Source organism: Globicephala melas, chromosome 2, assembly GCF_963455315.2.
Source record: "Globicephala melas chromosome 2, mGloMel1.2, whole genome shotgun sequence".
NCBI lineage: Eukaryota > Metazoa > Chordata > Mammalia > Artiodactyla > Delphinidae > Globicephala > Globicephala melas.
This window is the reverse complement of record NC_083315.2, coordinates 57,784,383-57,811,762: the sequence shown is the minus strand read 5'-3', so window position 1 is coordinate 57,811,762 and position 27,380 is coordinate 57,784,383. Positions and strand designations below refer to the sequence as shown.

Sequence of the window (27,380 nt, the reverse complement as noted above, 5' to 3'; positions counted from 1 at the left end):
TGACCCCACCTTGTTTAATTAAGTCCATGTGTTTTTGGTTTTCTTGTTATAGCATCTTGGCCTGTGTGCTAACCAGCAGGGCCTTTTCCCCTTCCTCTTCTTGGAAAGGCCTTCTCCTTCTGGCCACGGCTCAAATGTCACCTTCATGAAGCTTTTCTACCCTCCCAGGCTTGGTGCCTCTTTCCTGGGTGTTCCTATAGGCCTTGGACCATCAATCACCACCCTCCCTCCCTTGGACTTTATCTTACTTTGTGGTGACTATCTGCCTGATCCCCCAATTCAGGCTCAGGAGACACTGTTTGATTTCTCTCCTTTACCCCTAATCCCTGGCATAGAGTGACACTGAGTGATTACAAGTTGTGAATGAATGAACAAATGCATGCATGTCTGATTCCTTAAAGCCCTCAGGAACTCACTCCAATGCCTCCGCCTTCTGTAGCGGTTTCCTCACCAAGAGTACATCTTTCTCCAAAGAAGATACTTAAAAGCTGGTCTCATATGACCCTGGTACAATTGTCGTAGGCCCTTCCTTGAACCAAGATGAGAAGTTCACAGTAATCCACACCAGGTGAGGTCCCTGCTCCCACATGCCTATAGTACAAGGCCAGCCATCTGAATGTGGCAAAGCTGTAGAAAGCCTAGGGATCTCTACCCACACTTAAGCCACAAAAAGGCTTGGCTGCTAAAATTTACCTCTTCCCCATAAAGGACTATCCTGAAGAGATGAGAAGGAGGGATGCTGGTGGCGGCCAGCTCTGTCACCATGTTTGATAACACACAGGGACATGTGGCAGCCTGATGCCCATTCCACGTGGCTTCCCAATCTCTCGCTTAACTGCACCACAGCTGCCAGTGGGTGCAGAGAGATCTGGGTTGGAGTCCAATATCTTGAGGTCACAGCTCAGTAATCGGCTGGTTGTGTGGCCTTCGGCAAGTCAAATAACCTCTCTGGGCCTCAGTTTCCCCTTCTGCTAGAGAGATGAGTTAGAAGATACAAATCTTCCAATTCATTATGAGACTAACATTTGCCATCTGGTACATATCAGTAGGTTGCAGATCCTGGGCCAACCCTCCTCACACATGATTCTCATTTTACTGAAGGGGAAGCTGAAGCTCAGAGAGGTTAAGGAAGCTGCCCAAGGTCACTCAGGCATCGGGAGGTGAGTCGGCCTTTGGACCCAGAGGTGTTTGACTCTGTGTAATGTACTCAAGCTGCCTAAGAACGCCAGATACTGTCCTCGTTTCTTTGGCTGCTGTTCACTCCCTCGAACTGTGCCGACTTTGAAACTCAGTATTTGTCTCCTCTGAAATGATACACCAGCCACATCCACCTCAAAATCCAAGTTCTGGGGCTCCCACAGCCAAAAGTCCAGGCTAGCACAGAGAGGAACAGGGCCTGGTCCGGATGTGATACCCCCTTCTCCCCGCCCTGCTATTGCTTCGTCTTTGGAAATTGTGGTCAAATATACAAACATGAATTATACCATCTTAACCATTTCTGAAAGTGAACCGCGGCATTACGCACATTCACACTGTTGCGCAATTATCACAACCAACCACACCTCCAGAACTTTTTCATCACCGCAAACTGAAACTCTGTGCCCATTAACCATCAACTCCCCCTTCTCACAGCCCCTGGCAACCACCATCTACTTTCCATCTCTATGAATTTGACTCCTCTAGGTTACCTCATTTAAAAGGAATCATCCTGCTTTATAAACAAAGCAGCATTTACTAAAAAGTCAGTGTGGGTATGAGGAAGGGAGCTGGCCAGGCTGAAACTCAGCCAGGAACCCCAGAGAGGGGAGGAGCAGACAGCAGACAGCACCGGCGGGGCCTCTGTGCTCTAGGAAGGGATGGAGGTTGCGTGGGCTTATGGGTCAAGGTGGTACCAGGTAGGCAAGTGGAACAGCGGGAGTGCTGGCCACCTATTTGCCTTCCCTCCTTGCTGGCCCATCCACAGGGGACCCACCCTGTGAGGGAGACTTTCCTTCCTAGCCCAGCCCATGGAAACAGAACAGCCAAAAGGCAGCTGTGGAGATGGCTTGGGAAACAGCTCCTGGGCCAGCCTCCCGCTGTAGATGGGAAATGGCCTGGAACTGGCTGTTCCGAGTCAGGGTCAAAGGTGGAATGAGAACCCAGCTCTGAAACACTCCACCCAGGGGTTTTTCCCCTGCAGCATCCTTTGCTGTCCGTGGAGGTAGGGACCTGGCCATGCTGCCCTGCCGCGTCACGGCCCCCAGCACGGGTCTCACCCAGACTGACTAACCCATTGTTGGCCTGTGTGTCTCCATGTGCAGGCAAGGACCCCCTGCTTTAGCAACATCTGGAGATTTTGTTTAAAATGGAGATTCCTGGGCTCTCATGAAGATCCAGGATGTCAGGATCTCTGGGTGCAGGGCCCAGAAATATGCCTTTTTTTTTTTAACAAACTCCCCTGGAGTACCCAACAGAATGGCAGGGATGTGTAAGGTGACAATGCCCTGGGTAAACCCAGGGAGACCACATGCCCAGATGCAAGAAGGAGAAAGAGAGTTAGATCAGGAGTCAAAGGTCAGGTCCCCCTTTTGGGCTCTGACTATCCCTTACTAACCATGGGACATCGGCCGAAGCCCTCAGTCAGCCTGCAGGAAGGCAGAACTAGTGACCCCGTGCTGCCTGCCTCAGCTAGCCAGCTGCTACAAAGCTCCGTTGGAAAGAGCTTTGTTAACAGAACTGCAGGAGGACACTAAGGAGGGGTTATTTTTATCACCCACCCCCACCCCAGGGCCCGCAGCCTTGAAATCCTGCGCCTAAGATTTGCAAAGGGCTTTGAGGGGGGTGGGACTGAGGGACCTGGACCCTCAGCTCCAGCTGCCTCTGTCCCACCTGGGACTAAGGGTTTTCAGGCTCCTTCATTCCAGTCTCACCTTCCAGAGATGAGGATGCTCTGACAATCAAGATAGGCCAGAGTCTTGGCAAAATCTCCAGGATGGCACCATCTATTATTTACTATAATCCAAGCTCTCGTGCCATTTTACAGATGCACAAACTGAGGCTGAGAGGGGCAGGTAAACCTTCTGGTCCCCAGGCCCCTCTTCCTTCCCACCCCAGAGGCCTCATCTTTTCCCTCGGCAAGCCCTGCTCTCAGGAGGGACTCCCCTCATTTCTCCCAAGGGAAGGGGCTCAGGCTTCAGGCAGCACGAGGGGAGGATGGGAAGTCCTGACCCTCTGCATCTGCTCCAGGCCCTGCCTCGCTCAGGTGGCAGCAAGGACTCCTGGCCTCCTGCCGCCTGAGGCCTGAGCCCCTCCCCTTAGGGGAATCGGCCTCTTTCCCTGGGATGAGGCCTGATGAGTTTCCTAGGGTTTAGGAACCCTGGGAGATGCAGGCAGAAACACCTGCTCGTCTATCAGACGCCTTTGAGCAAATTTTTCAAAGGCACCCCTTCCCCAAGCAGAGGGAGATCCCCTGGCTCACTGCCTGCTGAGCAGAGTGGGGGCTGGCACCCTTGCTCCCTGCAGAGCCATCCCCAAAGCCGGGCCCGCCAGCCGGGGAAAAGGGAGCAGCACACATCTCGCCCTGAGCTCGTGCCCCTGGAAGGCTGCAGCCGGTGGCGTTGGGGAGCGTGGTGCTGCACGGCTTAGGGGAACAGCCTGGCCTGAGCAAGACAAACGATGGGCAGCAGGCCGCTGGGGGCTGACCCCTGGTACTTCCTCAAGAAGCAGATGTACCCTTGGGCAAGTTTTGGCTGCCAAGATGGCTACAGGCTCCCTCCTCTGCAAGCCCCCGGTTAAACTAGAGAAGCAAAAGGAAGACATGGAGTCCGGGATCCAGCTACAAGGAGAACTTAGGAAATGTGAGGAACGTTTGTGGGGGCTAAAAGCAGTCTTGAACTGGTTTGCAAAAGAAAGGTTTGCTGGATGACATGCACAGGTTGAGGGGTGATTGCAGGCAGCACAAGGGTGCCCCCTGGGGTTAGGCGTTGATAAAACAGGAGTAGAGCCAGCAGCCACCCCTTCCCTCCTTCACCCTCAAGTCTTCCAAATCTGTGCGGAAGAGGATGGTGAATGGAGACTGCCTCCTCCCTAGGGGTCTAAAGATGACCCCCTTCCGAGAGGCAGCAGCTGATATCTCCAGGGACCTGGGCTCCCAGGCACACTGGCTGCACTGTCTCCCGCCATGCTGGGTTCATTTTGGCAGGAGGTTCCCGGCTACCTTAAAAGAATGGGTTCAAGACCCACAGGGTAGAGCACGGTGGTGACAACATGACCAAACGGCAGTGAATTAAGCACTGACATGCCCTGGCTGTGTGCTCACTGTGCAGGGGGCACCGTGCTAGGCTTGGGTGACGAAGAGAGAAACTGGAACCCACGTGATGTGCAAGGTTTGTCCCAGAACTCCCTCTGGGCATAGGAACATCTCCTCTTCCTCCACCCTGAAACATCTCTCACTGACCCCACGTTCTCCCAAGTTTCTGAAGAGATGCCTCCACTAAACCCACTGCAGTCTGATGCCAGCACCCAACATTCCAGGAAAACTGATCGCCCCTGGTTACCAATGACCCCTCAGCAGCTTCAGGTGTGCTGCCGGCTTCCTTGTTCCAGAAGGCCTCCTTTTGTTTCCAGGATCCCACACCCTCTGGGTTCTCCTCCCACCTCCCTGGCTCCACTTTCTCAGTCAGCTTTCCATCCCAGAATTGTTTCCTGGGGCTCCATTTCTTCTCCTCTCACGCTCCCTTATCCCCGGACAATTGCACCCTTGGCTTCAACTCGCACCCGACACCCTGAAGCCCCACCCAGTCCACGACTCCAGCTGAGACCTCCTCCTGCAGCAGTTCCCAGGCTTAGCACAGGGCATCCCCACCCCCTCTTAGGAGGCCAGCCTCCCCCGGAAGTCATGCTCACCCTCACTCTCGCTCGCACGTGCCCCCTCCCCCAGGATGGCCGGTCCCCAAGTCCTGCAGAGTTTAGCTCCTTCAACTCTGTCCAGCTTGTCCCTTCCTCCGTCCCACCTCCACTGCTCTGGGTCAAACCTTTAACCTCTTACAGCTAAATGGCACCTCCTAAATAGTCTCCAAATTCCAGTCTCCCCCCACCTCCGACCGCTGCTGCTTACCAGCTGCCAGAGGGATTTCTCTAAAAGTCCAACTTCATCACCCGCTTCTCCTGCCTGGAGCCTCCTCCCCACTGCCTTCAAAACAAGACCCCCACTCCTGAGCAAGACATGGAGGGCATTTCATGACCTGGCCTGGTCCCCAGGACATCTCTCACCATTCCCTGCTGTAGTCAACAACCAGGCATGCTGTGGTCGCTCACGCTGTCCCTTGTCTGCTCTGTGACTGCTGCCAGAAGGTCCTCTATCCCCACCGTGTACCTAGCACCTCACACATCCGCAAGCAACCTGCTTTCCCTCTGAGGTTTCCTACTGACTGCAGCAGGAGACTTAAGCTCCATTTCCGGTTCTCTCATTACACACGTCCCCTTGGCGGCTTCCCAGTAGACCGCAAACACCTGAGCTGGGCCTTCACCTTGATTATCAGGGCAGAATCCTCACGCCCAGTACCACCTACAGCACCTGGCAAGGAGTCACTCAAAAATGTGGGCTGAATGAATAAATTAACAAGAGCTTCCATTTATCAAGTCCTTCCTCTGTGCCAGGCTCTGTATTAGGAGCTAGGAGGTTAATTTTACGTGTCAATTTGGCTGGGCCGCAGGGTGCCCAGATATCTGGCCAGACCTCATTTGGGGTGTGTCTGGGAGGGTGTTTCGGATGAGATTAGCATTTGAACTGGAAGAATGAGTAAAAGCTGATTGCCCTCCCCAACGTGAACGGGCCTCACCCTATCCAATCCACCTGATAAAACCAAAAGGCAGAGGGAGGAAGGATTTGCTCTCTCTGCTTGACTGTCTTTGAATTGGGACATTGCAGATTCCGACGTGCACTGAGATGCGCATCATCAGCTCTCCTGGGCCTCCAGCTTTTGCCCCCTACAGATCTGGGGCATTTCTTGACCTCCATCACCACGTGAACCAAGAAGTTGTAAATCTCTCTTATTACATAAATATACACATCTAAGTTATATTTGTTGGTTTTGTTTCTCTGGAAAACCTAGACTAATAGAGGGACTTTATACACATTATTTCGTTTCTCACAAAATCCCTGTAAGATGGATATTTTTAACCTCCTCTTACAGACGAGGAAGGCTGATGCTCAGACAAGCTAAGTGACCTCCCCAGGACCAGAGAGCTGGCAGGAGGCTGAACCAGGAGGCTCAGAGCCTGGGCCTGACCTTCCCTCTATGCCACTGGCCCACATGAATGAACTGCCGCCTGGGTAGGAGGACACGCCACGACAGCCAGAAACAGCCAGAAGTGGTGCGAGGCGAGGGCGGAAGGGAGGACTCTGGGCAGGAGAGGAGCAGGGGGCGGCGTCACACGGGCTCAAGGGTCACTGCTCTTAAACCCAAACTGAGTCACGCTGAGATGGGGTGAGTCTGCAGGGCTGTTGCTGTTTATAACAGCAGAAAACGGGGAGAAATCCCACAAGTCCAAGATGAGGGTTAATCTGGGACATCGTACAATGGCTGCAGCCACTGTATGGCAGGGGATTGCCAAAATGTTAGGATTTGACAAAGCTGGATTGTGGGAACACATGTGTGCATTAAATGGTTCACTATGTTTTTGATGTGTTTCAACTATTTGCTAATTAAAAAAACAAACAAACACTAGGTAGAATCCCAAGCATGTGGTTGTAAAACTATGTACATGAAAAGACATTTACAAAATATTCATAGACAAAAAGTGCGTTCCAGAATATCAGGTCCACTATAACCCCGTTTTTCTTAAGGAAAAAGTGTGTACGTACACACTTGCGCATTGAAAAAGGCTCACTGGGCGTAAGCCAAGTTAATAGTACTTGTCTGTGGGCGATGAGAATGTCCAGTGACTTGGTCACTGTCGACATAAACCAAGTGAATAGTGGTTGTCTGTGGGCGATTTGTTTTTTCTCGTTTTGTCTTGTCTGTATTTTCTACAATGGGCAGAATTATCTTTGTGAACATGAGGATTATTGTTATACATCAGGGTGATGAGAAGGAACCTTGTGCTTATCCAGAGGAGTCACCAGGGACCCAAACTTTGGGTTGTCTGTGTGGTGGCCTCTCAGCTCCTTCTGAATGTCACCCTGACAGCCCGGCATGAGGTCTTGGTCTGTGTCTGAGGCCAAGGGTCGCTGAGAATGTGCTTCTTCCCTACTAGGTCCCTCCTCCAGGAGGTAGAAGTATTAGCCCGGCTCTCCCCACTTGCACGGATCAGTTGTTGCTGAGAATGTGGTGTTAAGTGGAATGTTCTGGACCTGGGATTATTCCTAGAATCTCAGAGCTGGAGGGAGGACCTTAAAGGTTACGTTGCATGGCCCAACCACCTTCCAATGATTTTTCATCCCTTGTCTGGTAGCCCAATGAGCTGGTCATCTAGCCTGAGCTTGCAGACTTCCACCAGCGGTGAGCTTGACATTGTCTAAAGCAGTACATTCCAACTTGTTTAGAAAATTCATCTCTATATACAACTTTCATGCTCCCTAAGATCATTGTCAAGGTCATGGCAAATGAAAACAAGATTTTGAAAAAGAATTTCTCACATGTTTAATTTATTCATGCCTTCATTGGTGGGTGTCAGATGCCCAGCCCTACTCCAGGTGATGGGGGAGACAGAAGACTATACAGGCACACCTTGGAGATATTGCACGTTCAGTTCCAGACCACCTCAATAAAGCGAATATTGAGTACGGTAGCTCCTCAGAAAACTAAAAATAGAGTTGCCATATGATCAAGCAATCCCACTCCTGGGCATGTACCCAGACAAAACTATAATGCGAAAAGACACATGCACCCCTACGTTCACAGCAGCACTATTCACAACAGCCAAGACATGGAAGCAACCTAAATGTCCATCAACAGATGAATGGATGAAGAAGATGTGGTACACGTATACAGTGGAATATTACTCGGCCATAAAAAAAGAATGAAATAATGCCATTTTCAGCAACGTGGATGGACCTAGAGATTATCATACTAAGCGAGGTCAGAAAGAGAAAGACTAATACCATATGATATCACTTACATGTGGAATCTAAAATACAACACAAATGAACATATCTAGGAAACAGAAACAGATTCACAGACATAGAGGACAGACTTGTGGTTGCCAAGGGGGAGATGGGTGGGGAGGGAAGGATTGGGAGATTGGGATTAGCAGATGCAAACTATTATATATAGGATGGATTAACAACAAGGTTCTATTGTATAGCACAGGGAACTATATTCAATATCCTATGATAGGGGACTTCCCTGGTGGTGCAGTGGTTGAGAATCCGCCTGCCAATGCAGGGGATACGGGTTCGAGCCCTGGTCTGGAAAGATCCCACATGCCGCAGAGCAACTAAGCCCGTGCACCACAACTACTGAGCCTGTGCTCCAGAGCCCGTGGGCCACAACTACAGAGCCCGCGTGCCTAGAGCCTGTGCTCCACAACAAGAGAAGCCACCGCAACGAGAAGCCCGTGCACCACAACGAAGAGTAGCCCCCGCTCGCCGCAACTAGAGAAAGCCCACGCACAGCAACGAAGACCCAACACAGCCAAAAATAAATAGACAAGTAAATAAATAAATTTATTTTAAAAAATCCTATAATTGGGGCTTCCCTGGTGGCGCAGTGGTTGAGAGTCCGCCTGCCGATGCAGGGGACACGGGTTCGTGCCCCGGTCCGGGAAGATCCCACGTGCCGTGGAGCGGCTGGGCCCGTGAGCCATGGCCGCTGAGCCTGTGCGTCCAGAGCCTGCGCTCCGCAACGGGAGAGGCCACAACAGTGAGAGGCCCGCGAACCGAAAAAAAAAAAAAATTCCTATGATAAACCATAATGGAAAAGAATATTAAAAAGTATATATATGTATAACTGAATCACTTTGCTGTATAGCAGAAATTAACAAAACACTGTAAATCAACTATACTTCAATAAATTAAAAATATATTTTTAAAAGTGAATATTGCAATAAAGCAAGTCAGGAATTTTTTGATTTCCAGTGCATATAAAAGTTATGTTTACACTACACTGTAGTCTATTAAGTGTGCAATAGCATTATGTCTAAAGAAATAACGTATATACCTTGGTTAAAACATACTTATTGCTAAAAAATGCTAACCACCTGAGTCTTGAGCAAGCTGTAATCTTTTCGCTGTGGAGGATCTTGCCTCGATGTTGATGGCTGCTGACTGATCAGGGCGGTGTTTGCTGAAGGTTGGGTGACTGTGGTGATTTCTTAAAATAAGATAACAAGAAGTTCGCTGCTTGGATTGACTCTTCCTTTCACGAATGATTCCTCTGCGGCAGGCAATGCTGTCTGATTGCATCTTACCATAGTAGAACTTCTTTCAAAATTGGAGTCAATCCTCTCAAACCCTGCTGCTGCTTCATCAACTAAGTTTATGCAATATTCTAAATCCTTTGTTGTCGTTTCGGCAATCTTCACCAGCAGTAGATTCCATCTCAGGAAACCACTTTCTTTGCCCACCCATAAGAAGCAACTCCTCACCTATTAAAGTTTCATCATGAGACTGCAGTAATTCAGTCACATCTTCAGGCTCCACTTCTAAGTCTAGCTCTCTTGCTACTTCTACCACATCTGCAGTTATTTCTTCCACTGAAGTCTTGAACCCCTCAAAGTCATCCATGAGGGCTGGCGTCCACCTCTTCCAAACTCCCATTAATGCTGCTATTTTGACTTCTTCCCATGAATCATGAATGTTCCCAATGGCATCCAGAGTAGTGAATCCTTTCCAGAAGGTTTTCAATTTATTTTGCCCAAATCCATCAGAGGAATCACTATCTGTAGCAGCTAGAGCCTTACAAAATGTATTTCTCAAAGAATAAGACCAAAAAGTCAAAATTACTCCTTGATTCATGGGCTGCAGAATAGGTGTTAGCAGGCATGAAAACAGCATGAATCTCCTTGTACATCTCCGTCAGAGCTCCTGGGTGACCAGGCACATTGCCAGTGAGCAGTAATATGTGGAAAGAAAGTAGGTCTCAACAGTGGGCTTAAAATATTCAGTAAACCATACTGTAAAGAGATGTGCTGCCATCCAGGCTTTGTTGTTCCATTTTACAGCACAGGCAGAGTAGACTTAGCATGATTCTTAAGGGCCCTAGGATTTCCAGCATGGCAAATGAGGATTGGCTTCAGCTTAAAGTCACCAGCTGCCTAAGTCCCTAACAAGAGAGTCAGCCTGTCCTTTGAAGCTTTGAAGCCAGCACTGACTTTTCCTCTCTTGCTATGAAAGTTCTAGATGGCATCTTCTTCCGGTAGAAGCCTGTTTCGTCTGCATTGAAAGTCCTTTGTTTAGCGTAGCCACCTTCATTCATGATCTTAACTAGATCTTCTGGATAACTCGCTGCCGCTTCTGCATCAGTATTTGCTGCTTCACTAGGTACTTTTACGTAATGGAGATGGCGTCTTTCCATCAACCTCATGAACCAAACTCTGCTAGCTTCCAACTTTTCTTCTGCAGCTTCCTCGCCTCTCTCAGCCTTCACAGAATTAGGGCCTTGCTTTGGAGTAGGCTTTGACTTAAGGGAATGTTGTGGCTGGTTTGATCTTCTATCCAGACCACTACAACTTTCTCCATAGCAGCAGTAAAGCGATTTCCCTTTCTCAGCCTTCGTGTGTTCACTGGAGTAGCACTTTTAATTTCCTTCAAGAAAGTTTCCTTTGTATTCGCAACTTGGCTAACTGTTTCATGCAGGAGGACTAGTTTCTGGCCTGTCTCTGCTTCTGACATGCCTTCCTCACTAAGCTTCACCATTTCTAGCTTTTGATTCAAAGTGAGAGATGTGTGACTCTTCTTTTCACTTGAACACTTAGAGGCCGTTACAGAGTTATTAACTGGCCTGATTTCAATACTGTGTCTCAGTGAATAGAGAGGCTGAGGGAAGGGAGAGAGACTGGGGAACAGCTGGTGGGTGGAGCAGTCAGAACACACAAAACATTCATCGATTAAGTTCGCCGTCTCACAAAGGATTCATCTCCAAAATTTACAAGCAGCTCATGCAGCTCAATATCAAGAAAACAAACAACCCAATTCAAAAATGGGCAGAAGACCTAAATAGACATTTCTCCAAAGAAGATATACAGATTGCCAACAAACACATGAAAGGATGCTCAACATCACTAATCATTAGAGAAATGCAAATCAAAACTACAATAAGATATCACCTCACACCAGTCAGAATGGCCATCATCAAAAAATCTAGAAACAATAAATGCTGGCGAGGGTGTGGAGAAAAGGGAACCCTCTTGCACTGTTGATGGGAATGTAAATTGATACAGCCACTATGGAGAACAGTATGGAGGTTCCTTAAAAAACTATAAATAGAACTACCATACGACCCAGCAATCCCACTACTGGATATATATCTGGAGAAAAACATGGTCTGAAAGGATACAGCACCACAAAGTTCTTTGCAGCACTGTTTACAATAGCCAGGACATGGAAGCAACCTAAATTCCATCAACAGATGAATGGATAAAGAAGATGTGGTACATATATACAATGGACTATTACTCAGCCGTTAAAAAGAATGAAATAATGCCATTTTGCAGCAACATGGATGGACCTAGAAATTGTCATACTGAGTAAAGTAAGTGAGATAGAGAAAGAGAAATATCATATGATATTGCTTATATGATACAAGTGAACTTATTTACAAAACAGAAACAGACTCACAGACTTAGAGAACGGAATTTATGGTTACCAGGGGGAAGGGATAGTTAGGGAGTTTGGGATTGACATGTACACACTGCTATGCTTAAAATGGATAACCAACAAGGACCTACTGTATAGCACAGGGAACTCTGCTCAGTATTATGTAACAACCTAAATGGTAAAAGAATTCGAAAAAGAATAGATACATGTATATGTATACCTGAATCACTTTGCTGTACACCTGAAACTACCACAACATTGTTAATCAACTATACTCCAACATAAAATAAAAAATAAATTAAAAAAAAAAGAAGCACAACCCTCTTGCCTTCCATCTGATGACTGAGGCTCACCAGGGCCCCCCTGGGAGGAGGGAGCAGGCAGGAGAGGGACCCCTCACAGATCCAGAATCTTGGGGTGGCTGCTGATGTGCACAGATGAGGGAGGCCCTGGCTCAGTTTAGTTTGGCAACGGCCCTCGCTGGCACACAGCACAGGTAACCCAGCAGGCCAGACTCCCTCGAGACCCAGCGCAGCTGAGGACAACTTTAAGAGACAGTGCCGGGGAGAACGAGGTGGCCCTAATAGCTGATGTCAAAGGAAACCTTGATCAACTGACAGGTGGATACACAAAATGTGGTCTATCCATACAATGGAATAGTATCGAGACATCAAAAGGAACAAGGCACTGATGCATGCTACAACGTGGATGAACTTGAAACTGTGCTGCATGAAAGGGCCAGACACAAAAGGTCATACATCGGGCTTCCCTGGTGGTGCAGTGGTTGGGAGTCCACCTGCCGATGCAGGGGACGCGGGTTCGTGCCCTGGTCCAGGAGGATCCCATGTGCCGTGGAGCGGCTGGGCATGTGAGCCGTGGCCGCTGAGCCTGCGCGTCCGGAGCCTGTGCTCCGCAACGGGAGAGGCCACAGCAGTGAGAGGCCCGCATACCACAAAAAAAAAAAAAAAAAAAAAAAGTCATACATCATACAATTCTGCTTATATGAAATATGCAGAAGAGTTAAGTTCATAGAAACAGAAAGCAGGTTAGTGGTTGGCAGTGGCTGGGGAAAAGGGGGGATGGGGGAGTGGCCACTTAATGGGGACAGAGTCTCCTTTGGGGGTGATGAAAATGCTTTGGAACTAGGAAGGGGTGATGGTCACACAACACTGTGTGTGTGCTAAATGCCACTGAACCTTTAAAATGTTTTGTTATGTAAATTTCACCTCCACTGAATCCTAATAATAATAACTAGGAGGAGGATGAGGAAGAGGACGCAGCAGCTGCAGCCGCTGCCTTGAGGCTCCTGTCTAGAAGGCCGGCCCTGGGTTGGCTTTCTCCTCTCCCAGGAAGAGCAGGGCCTCTCTGCATCTCCACCCCAATTAGGGGATGGGGCCGACACCCCACGACCTTTACTAAGGCCCTGCTGCAGGGTAGCCCAGCCTGGCCGGGCCCCAAGGCCTCATGCAGTCTCAGGAAGAGAAGTTGCTGGCCTCCCTGGTGGCAAGTGGCTGCTGGGCCTGGTCTCAGACAAGGGCAGGGGGGCACTTTGGAAACACCGTTAGCATAATTCTCCATCTGGATTCCGAAGGCTCTGCCCCATCTCGGTGCTGCAGGGCCCCATGGAAGTGGGATGACCCTGCCTGACCTAGCACGGCAGGACCCAGAAGCCTCCCAGGCACCCATTGTCACCTCGGGCCCCTGTCGGGCACCCACACAGCCTGACTGGGTGCGGGGCGCCTGCTCTCACCTGCCTCACTGGTGAATAGCTTGGCCTATTTGAATAGATGTCCTCAAACTGAGGCCAAACCAGCCCTGCACTTCTCTTCTGTGGGCCTAGCTCTGTCCTCCGGGGCATCTTCCCAGGAGCCGCCCTCAGAGCTCTGAGATGGGCAAGGATGGGCTGGCCCACTGCACACCCACCCCGAGGCCTGCATCTGTCCCACCTGCAGGCCTGGCCGGTTTCTGCTCCTCCTATAGGCCTCAGTTTCCTAACTCACAGTGTCCCGCCCAATTCAGGGGCTGTCCTAAAGCTCAGTTGAGACAAGGGGTGGAATATCGCTCAGCACAAGGTGAAAGGCTGCCTGGCATCAGGAGTCCTTTGGGTTGGACTTTCTTGGAATTTGCCTGTGACACCACACCCATGTTAAGTCATCTGGCTCGGACTGACCCCCACCCTTGGCCTGCAGCCATTTCCCAGAGGAAGAAAGGCCAGCCCCGAAGGGGTGGCATTCGCTTCTCCCTAGGTGAGGCGGCGTGCCAGTTGTGCTGGGTTTGTAGTCAGAGGTATTCCAGGGCTGGGCTTTTTCTTTCTCAGTTGCTGGTCCAGGCCCTTCCCCCAGATACTTGGTCTGCTCCCCACCTGCCGGCACTAGGGCCATGGGGAGGATGCAGTGGTGACGGACCAGATGAAGAGTCCAGAGCCTTGGGCCGCTTTTGGTGGGAACTGGCTGTGTGACCCTGGGCTGCCGTCCTCGTCCATGTGGTTTTAAAGGGACACTGCTGGCATTTTCAGCAGGCAAATAACGCAGGGCCTGCTCTGTGGCTGAGGGATGTTTGGCTGCCCTGGCCCTTCCCACTAGAAAGAGGGAGTCACTGTGCCCCAGTCATTGTGCCCCAGTCATTGTGAGAATCACAGACACCTTCGCACATTTCCAGCCCTCCGGGGAGCAGGGGGAGGGGGCCTCTATGGGACTGTTCTAACCTCTTCGGATGCTAGGTTCTCCTGGGAGGTCCGTGGAAACCCCGGCTTGCTAGCTGGGCTGCCTCCTCACGAGATCACTGGGTACCAGCCCCTCTGCTCACGCTGGGCTGGGTGTACTGGGGGTGGCAGGTCTCCCTGGTTACTTTCCTGTTACCCCTCTGTTACTCCTGTTACCCCGTTACTCCTCTGTTACTCCTCTGTTACTCTCACCTTACAGCTCCACCCCCACCCTCACCATCTCTAACCAGGTCCAAGGTCACAGTCATCCTCCGCCAGCCCCCAGCTCTCCCTGCTGAGCCTGTGGGAAGCCCAGACTCTTCCGTGGCGTGGGGGGGGGGCGGAGGGGGGGATCTGAGGCCGCCATTCCTCTGCACTGTCGCTTGTCTGTTTCAGGTGGCTCGTCTTCGGCAGTGACAGGAAGGGAATGCCAAATTAACACTGGGTGATAAATTCTGCAAAGCCAATAAAACGAAAGCAGAGGGATAGATGGAAGAACCGCAGCAACTGATTAAACATTTTTGTTGGCAGTCACAGACACATGGCACATTTTCCAAGGTTTGCATCAAGGAGACATCTGGCCACAGCCCATGTGTGCATGGGAGGGAATCCCAGTGAGCGGAGACAAAGGGGGCCAGGAGGGCAGGACCCTCCAAGGGGCAGCAGGCTGGGGAGCAGGCACTATTCGGGGGTCTGAGGCGCCTCCAGGGCAATGACCTCAGCGAGCTGTTAGGGACGCTTCCCAGGAAGGGCAGTGTCGGAGTCCTCGCCTGCCAACCCCGTGGGCTGCGGGAGCCGAGGCCTGGGAAAGAATGTTCCATGCTTGGAATGCCTGCTGACCAGCCCCACCACACCCCACACCCAGACTCAGGATTCTGGATTCAAGGCCTGAGGCCCAGGCCTCCCCTGAGTCTGAGAGAGAAAGTGCGTGCCATTAGATGGGGTCAGAGCCGGCCCAGGAGGACCCTGGGGTGCCTAACTCCTTGGGCTCCCTGATCACAGTACAAAAAACTTTTCCTCCATACCTCCACCCACAGCATTGCTCTCCCGGAGCATCCTTCCTCCTTCAAGGCCCCGCTGGGCTCTGGGACTCAGAGGCCCCTCTGCCTCTGAGACCCTTGCTGGTGTAAGCTGCGTGCGTGTGTGTGTGTGCGTGCGCACGCGCACACGTGCAGGCATACATGCCACCCCAGCAGGCTCTGTACCGTATTCCTTTCTTTCCGCCCACGGTTGCTGACCATGCTGAAAGGCCCCACTGGGGCTCTGCATGGGCTAATTTGGACCTGTGGTCGTGGGGCCGAGGGCACACACAGGGAGTGGGCCAGTGGCCAGCTGACTTGGGCCCGTCTTCTGTTAGGAGGAACAGGATTTCCACACAAAACTCTCCAGTCCTTCAAAGACCCGCCACCACACATAGGATGAAGCCCAGTCTTCTCGGCTTCCCCTGAAGACCCTGCCGGGAGCAGCCCCAAGTCAATGCCCCTGAAACACAGGCCAGGGGGTCACTGTGAGAGGCTGGGAGCTGCTCAGAGGACGCGTCACTCACCCCCATGTCAAGGTGGGGGAACTGTTCCCACACATTTCAGACCCACTCAGGGCTATCAGCTCCCACCAAAACCCAGGGTCCACGAGCTTCCAGGTGCTTTTTCCCTCTTACCTCACACATAGAGATACGGACTCGGGCTTCATCAGCTGGCTCTAGCAACGGCGAAGGGCACCCATGCTCCCTCATCCCAGACACGTGCCCCTTTGCTCCCACAGAGGGGGCACAGCTCAGTCTAGCCAGGCCGTGGACCCACTGAAGTACTGGGTCCAGTCCACTGCCCAGCCCTGTGACTCCGCCCTCTCTGCCCCCTGGGCCTCGGCCCCGAGGGGCAAGTCACCTATGTACCCAGGACCATGGCCACAGCGTCCTAATCAGTCTCCCCACCTCCAGCCCCCTGGGCTTCAGCCCGGCCTCCGCCTTCTCCTTACCGGTCACACAAACTATTTGCTCTCCTTCAACTATGTCTCACTCAGTCTCACCTTCACAGATGTCACCATCTACCCTCACCTGGACGACACCTGCTCACCGTCTGGGTCACCCGCTGAGGCCCAGCACAGAACTCAGCTCCCTGCATCGTGTCTCCCTCTTTGCAGCCTCAAGGTCTGGCAGAGGGTCTGTCATTAGAAAGTGTTTAGAGAATAAAGCTTGGTCTCCCCGGGCCAGGAGTCGCCCTAAAGAGATGGTCACGGGGCCCAAGTCTCGACCTACCTCTGAGAAGAACACTGAGAGAATGACCAGACTGATCCAGTGTATCACGCCAGCAAACTGGAATGCACTGGAAACTGCAAAAGCACAATAACAGGGGCCAATTTTAGGAGCAAGGAATTAGGTGCAACTGTAGAGGGGCCCTCACAGCGCGGAGGCAGGCCTCCAGGAGCCCGGAGCATGAGTATTTAGAACTGGATGCATTCGGGCCAGAGAACACCAGGCAGCTTTAAGGGGTGTCTGTGATGGAGGTGGTGGGAGGCTGGTGGGCCAGTGATGCTGTTCTTCCCTCCATCCAACGGGCTGCCTCTCAGAGCTCCAGCTCCGTCCCATCAGCCGCCGTGGGCTTTGCGCCCAGAAAGAAGCCTTCCAGGGGAGCCTTCCAGAGGGAGCAGGAAGACACCTCAGACCTGGGTGGGCAGCTTCGGTCAGATCGAGATGAGCTTCCAGAAATCCCCACAATTCACCCCCAAAGCACTGTGCACTGTGAGTGGGGCTTCAGGCAAGCTTACTCTTCTCATTCTGAAAATTCTGAGTGGCTGAGACGGCGGCGTCAGCCAGGGTCTTCTGGGGGAGAAGGCAGGAGCCGGGACTGGAGAGGACACCAGTGGTGGGGCAGGGTGTCAGCCTCCCGAAAGTGGCAGAGCGAGCAGCTGGGGGCTGCCACGCCTCCGGACACCAGAGTATGAGCGGGGAGAGCTATCGGCCACTGAAAGCTCCCACCCCCCCTTCCACCAGGCAATCCTTGGCATTAAGGCAGCACCTCTGGCAGGCCCTTTCACAATACAGGGGCCGTGACCAGCCTCTGAGCTGTAGCGGAGCGTAGTTTATCAGGGAGTAAGGCCAAAAGTAGGGTGCTGGGGCCCAGGACAAGGTCAGGTGGGCTCCGATGGAGAGTGGGTGGGCGGGGATGCCCCCTCAGAGGGCCGGCCTAAAAGAGATACTGGTAGAACATCCCCGGACAGTGGGGCAGGACTAAAACAAGGTGCAGGAATGCAGCTGGGAGCACACTTCCCTCTGGTCAGCACGCAGCTCAGATCCCCTGGGGGACAAGGAAAGATGCCCAGAGCTATCAGTGGGGTGGGCTGGCCGAAAGAGAGGAACCCACAGCCTCCCCCAAAGCTCTGACATCGGCAAGCCCTGGGGGTGGGTGGAAACAAGGCCCTGGAGCATGTCCTGGGGGAAGGAGGCTTCAAAGACAGGTTCCAAGTGGGAGACTTTGGGGTTCCTGGCTTTGGACCAATACGAGCCTCAGAAGGCAAGTCCTGCCACACTGTGGATTCTTTCCGTCCTGGGTCACATGAATACGAGTGGGAACCAGGAGGCTAAGGCCTGTGTGACTCTGAAGAGACCTCCAGATGATTCTGGAAGCATAAAATCTCTCCCCATTATTTCTCAAATGAATTCCTGTGCCTTTTTTTATGGTTTGCTTTAGAAGAGCAATAAATCTCTGATTGTGCATTTTATGGAATTTAAGATGCCTTTTATGAGCTGCTAGTGGATCTCCCACCAAAATCAATCTCCTGGATGCTTAGTTTTAAGCAAAATTCCAGTGTCGGCCGTGTTCTCAGTTCTACTCAATGCCGGAGCGGCCAGGAGCCCCAAGTATAACCCAGGAAAGAATGACTCTGTTACGGTCAGACCTCATAAAAAGCAGACATACCAATGAGTAGGAGGGAAAGTATACAACATGGTTTAATTGAAGACAGGTTGACTGTAAAATCGGTGCTAGTCACTTTCTGCTGGAAGATACTTTGATTGGAACCAAGGGGCCACCAGCTGTACAAAAGCCAACGAGGCTTATCAGACAAAAGCAGTTCTGCACTCCCCGCCGTCCTCTCTCAGAGAGCGGGGAAGGCTAATAGGACTTGGAACCCTGAAGAGGACGGACCCTGAATACAGACTCCAGTAAAGGGTCTGGGGGCATTGGAGAATACAAGTCTAAGATGACTGAATGGGTCCGGGGGTGGCCAGATCTACAGTCCTGGACGTTGGCCAATGGCAGGAAAGGAAATCTCTCGGGTGGCGGGGGGGTCAACAATTTCATTTCTTTTTTTCATTTGCACTTGAATGAGCCGTCTTCTGACTGGGGGACCTCTGGGGAGCCAGGAGCTCTACCAGAAACCACTCACTCAGCCAAAGCCAAGAGTCAAGACCCTTGGCCCCCTGCTGGTGCCCCAAACAGGGGTCTACAGGGTGGGAGGCAGGAAGAGGGCCCTCCGCTCTGACAGACGTGCTCCCAAGGGACACCTGGAAGGACAGAAGAGGTGGCGGACAAGCTATCTGCTGCCATGTGCGTCAGGCTCCCGTGAACATGAAACTAGGACGAACACCCAGAGGACCAGGTTGGGAAAGAAAACGGGCCTGATGGCTTGAAGTCCCAGCTCTAATACCTCTCAACTAGGAAAAGTCTAACTTCTCCCAAGCTTAATTCCCAAATCCATAAAAAGGGATAATACCAGTCTTGCCTGTCTCACAGGGTTGCTGCTAGGGTCAAATACATGGAGAAGTGCTTTCAAAATGATCACGTTATAGATAAATAACGCTGCCAACTTACAGATGGATAAAAATACAAGGAATCATAGCGTCATTGTGGCTGCTGTCATTATTAGTTAACAAGGTGAGACGCCTCCACACATGGGAACTCTCTTTAAGCTACAGCAAATCCCAACCTGGAAAATTCCAAACGGGAACAATAAAAAAAATGGTGCACACAGGGGTCCCCAACATTTTGGATCTCATCAGTTTCTGATCACGGAATGCTGGGGAAGGGGAGTGAAGAGGCCACATTGGGCGGAGCGGGGCAAAGCGATGCTGGGGGTGGCAGGGAGAGAAGCTGCCAGATGCTTTCCTCCCAGTGGTCATACCCATGAGCCATGGGGCCAGGGGTGGGCAGTGCCGTCAGGCTGGGGGCAGATCACACTGCTAGTTGGGGACCCCTGATGAATGCACATGGAATATTGACATCATATGTATTTACATATGTATCTCTCTTGCTACTCACACTGGAGAAGCTTTATATCTATTAGAAGTTCCAGAGTCAGGAGAATCACCACCAATATTACACAGGCTACCAGGAAACTGTTGACACTTGCACTGAGCAAAAATACCTGCCACACGGCTGCTCTCTTCCCACAGCACGGCTTCAGCCAGGTAGACCTGCGGGGACAAAAGTGGGGGAGGAGGCACTGAGAGGGGGTGACGTCCCCACCACAGCCCTGCTCTCAATACCTCCCCGGCTCTGTGCTTCCTGATGAAACACAGCTTTCTTCAAGGGGCCACTAGGTAGAATGATGAAGACCGGAAACATCTCATTAAGAGATGGAGCTCGGTATGCAGGCTGACCCGGGCAGCTCACAGCATCTCCCTGTGCTTCAGTCTCCTCATCTTTAAAATGGGTACAAAACCACATCTCATAGGCTTCTTGTAAAGATGGAAGACCACAAAGGTTAGTGGAGAGCCTGGCTATGTGGTAAGTGCTGCATGAATTATTATTATTACACTTATTATATTATACTTCCGCATAGGTCTCAGAACCTAGCACAGGCTCTGCATTTAGGATACCCTCAGCCCACCTCTAATAAATGCTCAATGAATTCGTAAGTGAATTTTCTGTTTTTTCAGCTATACAAGGAAAGATTTGAACTGATCCCTGTTTCTCAAAGTAGATTGTAAGGAACGCTAGTTCCACAGAAAGTTAATGATTGTTACTCAATAAAAAGTTACTAGGGTTAGATAAGTTTTAGAAAATTTGGGTCAAAGTTAAGTGGATAGGGCTTCCCTGGTGGCTCAGTGGTTAAGAATCTGCCTGCCAATGTAAGGCACACAGGTTCGAGTCCTGGGCCGGGAAGATCCCACATGCCACGGAGCAACTAAGCCCATGTGCCACAACCACTGAGCGTGCACTCTAGGGCCCGTGAGCCACAACTACTGAGCCCGCGAGCCACAACTACTGAAGCCCATGCGCCTAGAGTCCATGCTCCACAACAAGAGAAGCCACCTCAATGAGAAACCCGTGCACCACAATGAAGAGTAGCCCCCACTCGCCACAACTAGAGAAAGCCCGCACACTGGAACGAAGAGCCAGTGCAGGCAAAAATAAATAAAAATTTTAAAAAATTATAAAAAAAAGTTAAGTGGCTATTTTTCTCTGCAGGACCTTGTAGTGCCATTAATATGCTATCATGCATCACTGTGCTCCAACAGGGATTACAGTATCAGTTTTTCCCAAACTCACTGGCCCACACACCCTTTTGTCATGTAGCACCCGGAGGGACTAGTGTTCTATGGACCGTCTTTTGGGAAACTTTTGACTAGATGATCGTGAACGTTCACACATAGACATGAGGCCACCAACAATGAAATCTTTCCTGAGTAGGTTTGGAAGTGGAGAGAAGGCACAGAATCTCAGAGCTGGTGGGCCCCTTAGGGCATGTGATCCACTCCCTTCAGGAACACAAGATCCTGGTGGAAAGGGGGTGCCTCTAAGGGGGCATGGGGATGGTGAAGTCAGACCTCACTGCCTTGGTGGGTTGTTGACAAGTGGACCCGCCTGCCTGCCTTGATGAGGAAGAATTAGGTGCCCTGGAACACCAGAGACAGCACTGGCTGGGGAGTCCTCACTGCTGGCTTGGCCTTCAGCCTCCCGGGACCATGTCAAAGGCGCTCCGGACGTCAGCCTCCCCATCTGTCAAACTCCTTAGCCTCCAGGGTTATTGACAGTTAAATGAGAAAATGTATCTGACCTGTAAAGCACCAAGTAGTTGATGGTGATGGTGATGATGATGATAAATTATCTGATGGCCCAAAGATTCGGCCGTCACCCACTGTCCTTCCTGTCCAGAGGGAGCAATTGGCTGGAGCCTGCTGCAAAGCGGCCGGTACCCATCCCTGAAGATCCCGAGGGTGTCTCTGGAAAGGGGAGCTCTGCCTTGAGGTGCTCCCTTCTCCTCGAAGGAATAATGTAGGTGCTTCAGGGAGATTTCTTCCCCACGGTCCATCAAGGGAAAGCTTGAAGGAGGCCCCAGCTGTTGGAAAGTGGGACAAAGCTCATGGCTCTTCAAGGAAATTTGGCTTTCAGGTGATGGGGGAAGAGGAGGGAGGCATTTTTGGACAAGCAGAGGATGATTGATGGGACACCCTCGCCCATGGCCAAGAGCATGGGGCGAGAAGCGAGGAGAGCTGCCAGGCAGAAGAGAGGGTTCTCACTGAGGACAAGCAGAAGACAGGGGGACAAAGGTGAGCGGAGGCCAGACAGAAGGCCATCGATGAAGGCCTGCTTCACGCGCTGCAGATGGGTTTCAAAGTCCCCCGTGGAACCACTTCTCTCCACCTTCCTGCAGGTTCACGAGGGCCACCCAAAAGCAACAGGCTACAGGGTAAACCCCAAACTGATACCATGTGGAGCTCAGTAGGGTTGCCAGAGGAAATACGGGACAAGCAGTTATATCTCAGGTAAACAATCTATCAACGATTTTCTAGTATAAGTATGTCCCAAATGTTGTATAGGATATACTTACACTAAAAAAATTTATTCATTGTTTATCTGATACTCAAATTTAAATGGGTGTCCTCTATTCTTATTTGCTAAAGTGACAGCCCTAAATTCAGAGCAGAGGGGTCTTGAGGGGGCCTGGTGAGGGTGTCTGGGATTTGGTCAGAGGAATGCATGGGATCCCTGGGATACAGATTAGAAGACAGTGTCAGGAAAGGAAAGGCCACGTGAAGGACACCTGTGGGAGGGCTGAGCGTGTCTGTCCAGGAGGCCAGGAAAGAAGGACCAGAGTGGTCAAGGACAGCCGCGCCCTACCTGGCACAGAGAATCCTGGAGGCTCCACCCACAGGTGCTATCAGCTGTGTATGCTTTTGCCTATGAAAGACCCTTTGAATTGTAAGGTACCTTTGGCCATCATTACTTGGCTGACCTCCTCTCCTCCTGATACATCCCGAGAGTGTCACCCCTCCTTCTCCCATAGTGTGACATCCCCGCCCCCTTCCGCTGGCCCTATTTTTAATCTTTCGCACCTCTCACCCCACTTCTCGCCCAGCCTCCAGCTGCCTCGGCACTCCCTCTGGAAGTTTCCTGCGGCCTCCTGCCCTCCTCCCCGGTTCCCAAAGGAGACCCAGCTCCAATTCCACATCCTCTCTAAAACCCAGTCCAATCGTCTGTGGCCCCTATACTGATGCCACTTCACTGTCACCTGAAGTCTGAGGCAAGCACCCTCCGCAGTGATAAACGAAAAGGGCAGGTGCCAAAGCCGTCTGCCTGGGCTGCTGCCATGCTGAGCAACCAGAGGAAGACTCGCCTGCACGTCCAGTGTGAGAAGCGGGGCACCTGATCTCACCTGTGCCTTGTGCACCCCAGAAGCGCGGGGTGCGTCCCTCAGAGACCGGGCCTTCTACCCTGAGAGGAAGGTCCCACGGGGAGAAAGGGATGAAACAAACCATTTGTTTCTTCAAGTGGCAGGCTTTCCCTCTAAAAAGGAGACTCCACACTTGACCTGCCTCTCCATGGGAACGAAAAGTCATTTTATGTTGAGGCTTCAAATGTTAAGATGTTGCTTTTGGGACTTCCCTGGTGGCCCAGTGGCTAAGACCTCACGCTCCCAATATAGGGGGCACAGGTTCGATCCCTGGTTGGGGAACTAAGATCCCGCGTGCTGCAAGGTGCAGCCAGAAAAAAGAAGAAAAGATGTTGCTTTTCGTTTTCTTGTTTGATCAGAAAAACTTCCTAAGCAGACCCAGGTTTGGTTATTGGGAAGCGTTCGGTGCAAAGTGGGGACCTGTAGTCCAAAGCTGGCAATGCGAGCCTTGCCCTGGCACCACGGCACTCCTCGGCCTTGGGAAGCAGCCAGGGAGGGGCCAGGAAGGTGGCAGGACTCAGAAACCAGGCGGGGAGGGGAAGGTCTGGAAGTCAAGTGAACGCCAGACACCCCATGTGCTAGTCAGGCACTGTGCTCAACACAGGCCACGGCTCTAGGGCAGCTGACATTCCAGTGGGTGAGAGTCAAACAATAAACATAACGAATTAGGAAACGAGATGGTGTCCTACTAGGTGGTAGGTACTGTGGGAGGAAAGGGGGGCATGAAGGGTGACATTTTAAACTAGGTGGTCAGGGTAGGCCTCACCCGGAAGGGCTTCCCCTTCAGGGCGGGGGGCAGCTGACCTAACCCCACCCCGAGCAGGTGTTGCAGGTGTTCCCACAGCCCACGGGGCAACCAACCAAGGCAGTTCCCAAAAAAGCCCAAGGCAGCTGCAAAGTGGAGCCCATGCTCACTGCCCTGGTCCTGTGCTTCCGCTCCCGCACCAGCCCAGTGGTTCCCCCCACCTCTGCTCTGCCTTCCACTACAAGCCCCTCAACCATGCCCGTCTGGGGGTGACTTCCTGAAACCCCCTTTGTGCACAAGTTCAAGGGGTGCTATTTGCACACACTCTATGTGAACCCCAGGACAATACACACAGGGGAGGACTCAACTGAAGCAGATGGAGGGAGACCACCCATCCAAGAAAGGATGGTGTCCAGGGATACAGTAGCGGCTGAGGGGTGGTGGCAGGGGGGCTGCAATCTGTTTCCAGGTCAGTGGTTCTCAACCCTGGCTGGTCCGAGGACCACTAAGAGAGCTTTTAAAAATCCCGGTGCCTGGGCCACACACCAGACCACACAAACCACACACTATGGGGTGGGACCCAGGCCTTAGCATGTTTTGATCTCCTTAGGTGATTCCAATGTGCAGCTGAGATTGAGAACCACTGTCCTTGCTCCTTGATGCTCAGTGGGCTCCGCAGACCAGCAGCATCAGCATCACGTGGGACCTTGTTGGAAATGCGGACTCTTGGGCCTTCCCAAACCCACTGAAAAGTGTCTGCATCTCAGTGAGATCCTGGGTGATTTAGGTGACAACCACTGCTTTGGATTTAACAAGAGGTAACGGGTAGCTCAGGAGGCGGGCAGGGCATGGCAAAGGGAGTCTGGGTGCAGGAGAGATGAGGCAGTGAAGGCAAGCAGGTCCCCAGCCAGCCCTTGGGGCCGAGGTGCAGGACCCAACACTGAGGGAAGGGGGAAGCGGGTAGGCCCCCTGGGGAGCAGAAAGTAGCGCTGAGACTGAGTGTATGTGTTTGGGGGCATCGAGGGCTTCTTAGCCCAGACCTGAGGCTGAAGCCGGAGCCCAAGCAGGCTCTGGGCTTCCAGCTCCTTGAAGAGCAGGACCATGGACCCCAAGACTCCAGAAAAGAGGCTGGGATGAAGCAGAAGACTTTCTGGCTGCCTCAGTGTTTGGAAATCCCAGCTACTAATAAAATTTCCTCTGAAATTCAAATGACTCAGATATTCCTAGGAGACTGGGTTTTAGTAGAAAAACAGAATCTTTCCAGCTTCACAATATCCCTGAGTGATTAAATAATGACTCAAGCAGTTTAATGGGTCAAAAGGGAAATCAGCATTGACTCTTTAATTAGAAAAGATACCTTCCTCCATCTCTTGAGCGTTCAGCCCATCAAAGCCCTAGAGCTGGTTCTCAGGGTGGTGTTATCCCCAGGATCACCACCAGAGGGCAGGCGTCTCTCAATTTCCTATCGGTGCAGTGGCAGCGAGGGGACAGCTCCAGGAGGCCGGCTTCGGCTGCCAAAGTCTGTAAATACCAACCAGATGGCATCTCCTGGCAGGCAGGTGACTGTTCTACTGTGTGGGTGCACCAGTCACTCCTGCGGCCTCAGAGAAACCCTGGAGAGGGAGGAGAGGCCGAGTACCCTTACTTCTTCTGCTTTCTGTACTTAGGTGTCTTCATAAAAGTTTGAGAGGATAACTTTTAGAATATTAAAATGAACTCTGGCAAGTTTCTGATGAATCCTTTATATGAGGTCAAGCCACGAGAGTGGCCCAGAAGGAAGCGGCTCCAGGTCACTGCTCCATCAGGCAGCATTCCCAAGCCTGGCACTGAAACAGCCCCGTTCTGAAAGGTAGAGCAGAATTGCTCTGTGCAGTGCCAGGATGGCAGGGGCTGTGTTTGCTCCTGGGGGGGTCTGGCTTCTCCCACCCTGGCAATCCACAGTGTGGCTGCCAGGCTGGTGTGGCTGGGAGGATGCACGATGGGGGGAAGGGGCGGTGGCGAGGTATGGGGATTGTGGAGACCCCCAAGTTGCCTGCAAAGTCCACAGGCAGGGGACAGTCATGATGTCCCTGGAGGAGGCGGAAGATCACAGAAGAGCTTATTTCCCAGTAGGTGGCCAGACCAGATGGCCTGCCAGTCCTACTCAGTGGAGATTTCCATCCATTAAGTCCCCAAAGAAAGGGCGTGTAGTTGAAGCCTTAATGAAGTCTGGGGTGCTGAGCCTCCCCAACCTGCCTCAACTATGACCTTGGGAGGCACTGCTAGATCAGAGCCTCAGAACCCTTCTGTGTTGCAGAGCTCTCCAGGGCATGAAAACCGTGGCCCCATACCTGAACAGTGCACAAAACAACAACACTGTGCATAACATTCCAAGGGGTGCACGGACCCCTTGATTCTCACTGATAGGTCTTCTAAGGACACCTGGGATCCGAGTTCAAACCCCGGGACTGGGCAGTTGAGACCCGTCCAGGCCCTGAGATGTTCCAATTCTGTGACGCTAAACACCTGCCGCCTGGAGCCACAGACTTGGTGGTGTTTTTGTCAGAACATCCTATGGCCCCACTTGATTTTTCTTTACTGTATTTTTTCCCAAGGATTAAAATACTGTCAGAGAAAGCCACAAAGCTGACTTAAATCCAACTTCTGGCACTGACCTGGGTTTTATTTTTATTGATTTAGCAAACACTTATAAGGCACTTACTATGTACGTATGCTATTCCGAGCACTTTACAAACGTTAACTCATCTAGTAGTTTTAAAAGACAATTCCTTCTATTTTTTTCTCTGTTGACAAACAATGGGGAAAGCCAGACTCTTCCAACTGTCTAGGTTTTGGTGGTAACTGTAGCCCCACCACTGCCTGAACACTGAGTGCGATCTTTGATCCCCAGTTTCCTAAGCTCCCAAATGGGAATAAGTACTATCTTACTGCAGGATTGTTGTTCTAAAATATTAAAAATAACATATGTAAAGCCCATAACATAACGCTTACTGCACGGCTACCATTCATATCTACTATGATGATTTAGGCCTGTGAGCATTAGAAAAGGGATTAATCATCTAAATATGGGCAGTTCCAACATCCATTCCATTCTGTACATAGTCATTACATGCCCACTAAGTGCACTCTACTGGGCGCTAAGCACAGGAGAGTGCTCAGGGCCTTCATCCGCATGGAGCCTGCAGCCTTATAAGTGAATTCAGACTATGCAATGAGCTCTTTGCCCCAGACTACCCTGAAAAGCTAAACACATAAAGGGAGAGGAAAAGGCAGGAGAGGGAAATGAGCTCACATGTGCAGAACTTCTTCAGAGAGACAAATATCCACCCATGAGAACCATCAACCCAACACCCACAGGGACACCCTTGTACTCCTTTCTCACTCTCGCAGGGAGAACCAGAAGAGCAGGAAAAGCACTGTCAAGCATCCCCTTTGTTCCTGTACCCAATTCCAAGAGGCAAGCCACAGCAGCACAAAACACCCAGAAATGAGAGCACACAACACACTGCAGTCACGAGGACTCTCAGGTTGGAGGTCAGAGGTGACTCTCCCAGCCCTTGGGGGAACTGAAGAAATTGAAGTTC

General features: G+C 51.4%; 1 protein-coding gene across 3 annotated transcripts in view; it reads right to left on the bottom strand.

Annotated features, from left to right (window-relative positions):
* The window catches only part of TMEM266 (transmembrane protein 266), a 144,316-nt gene that overhangs the window by 49,731 nt on the left and 67,205 nt on the right, over window positions 1-27,380 (bottom strand). For all 3 annotated transcript variants that reach the window (XM_030874884.2, XM_060293955.1, XM_060293954.1), the window contains 2 exons: window positions 19,694-19,848; window positions 16,693-16,766 (listed from right to left, as the gene is read on the bottom strand). In XM_030874884.2, coding sequence (XP_030730744.1) covers window positions 16,693-16,766; window positions 19,694-19,848 — 229 coding nt within the window. The remainder of the gene's footprint in view (window positions 1-16,692; window positions 16,767-19,693; window positions 19,849-27,380) is intronic.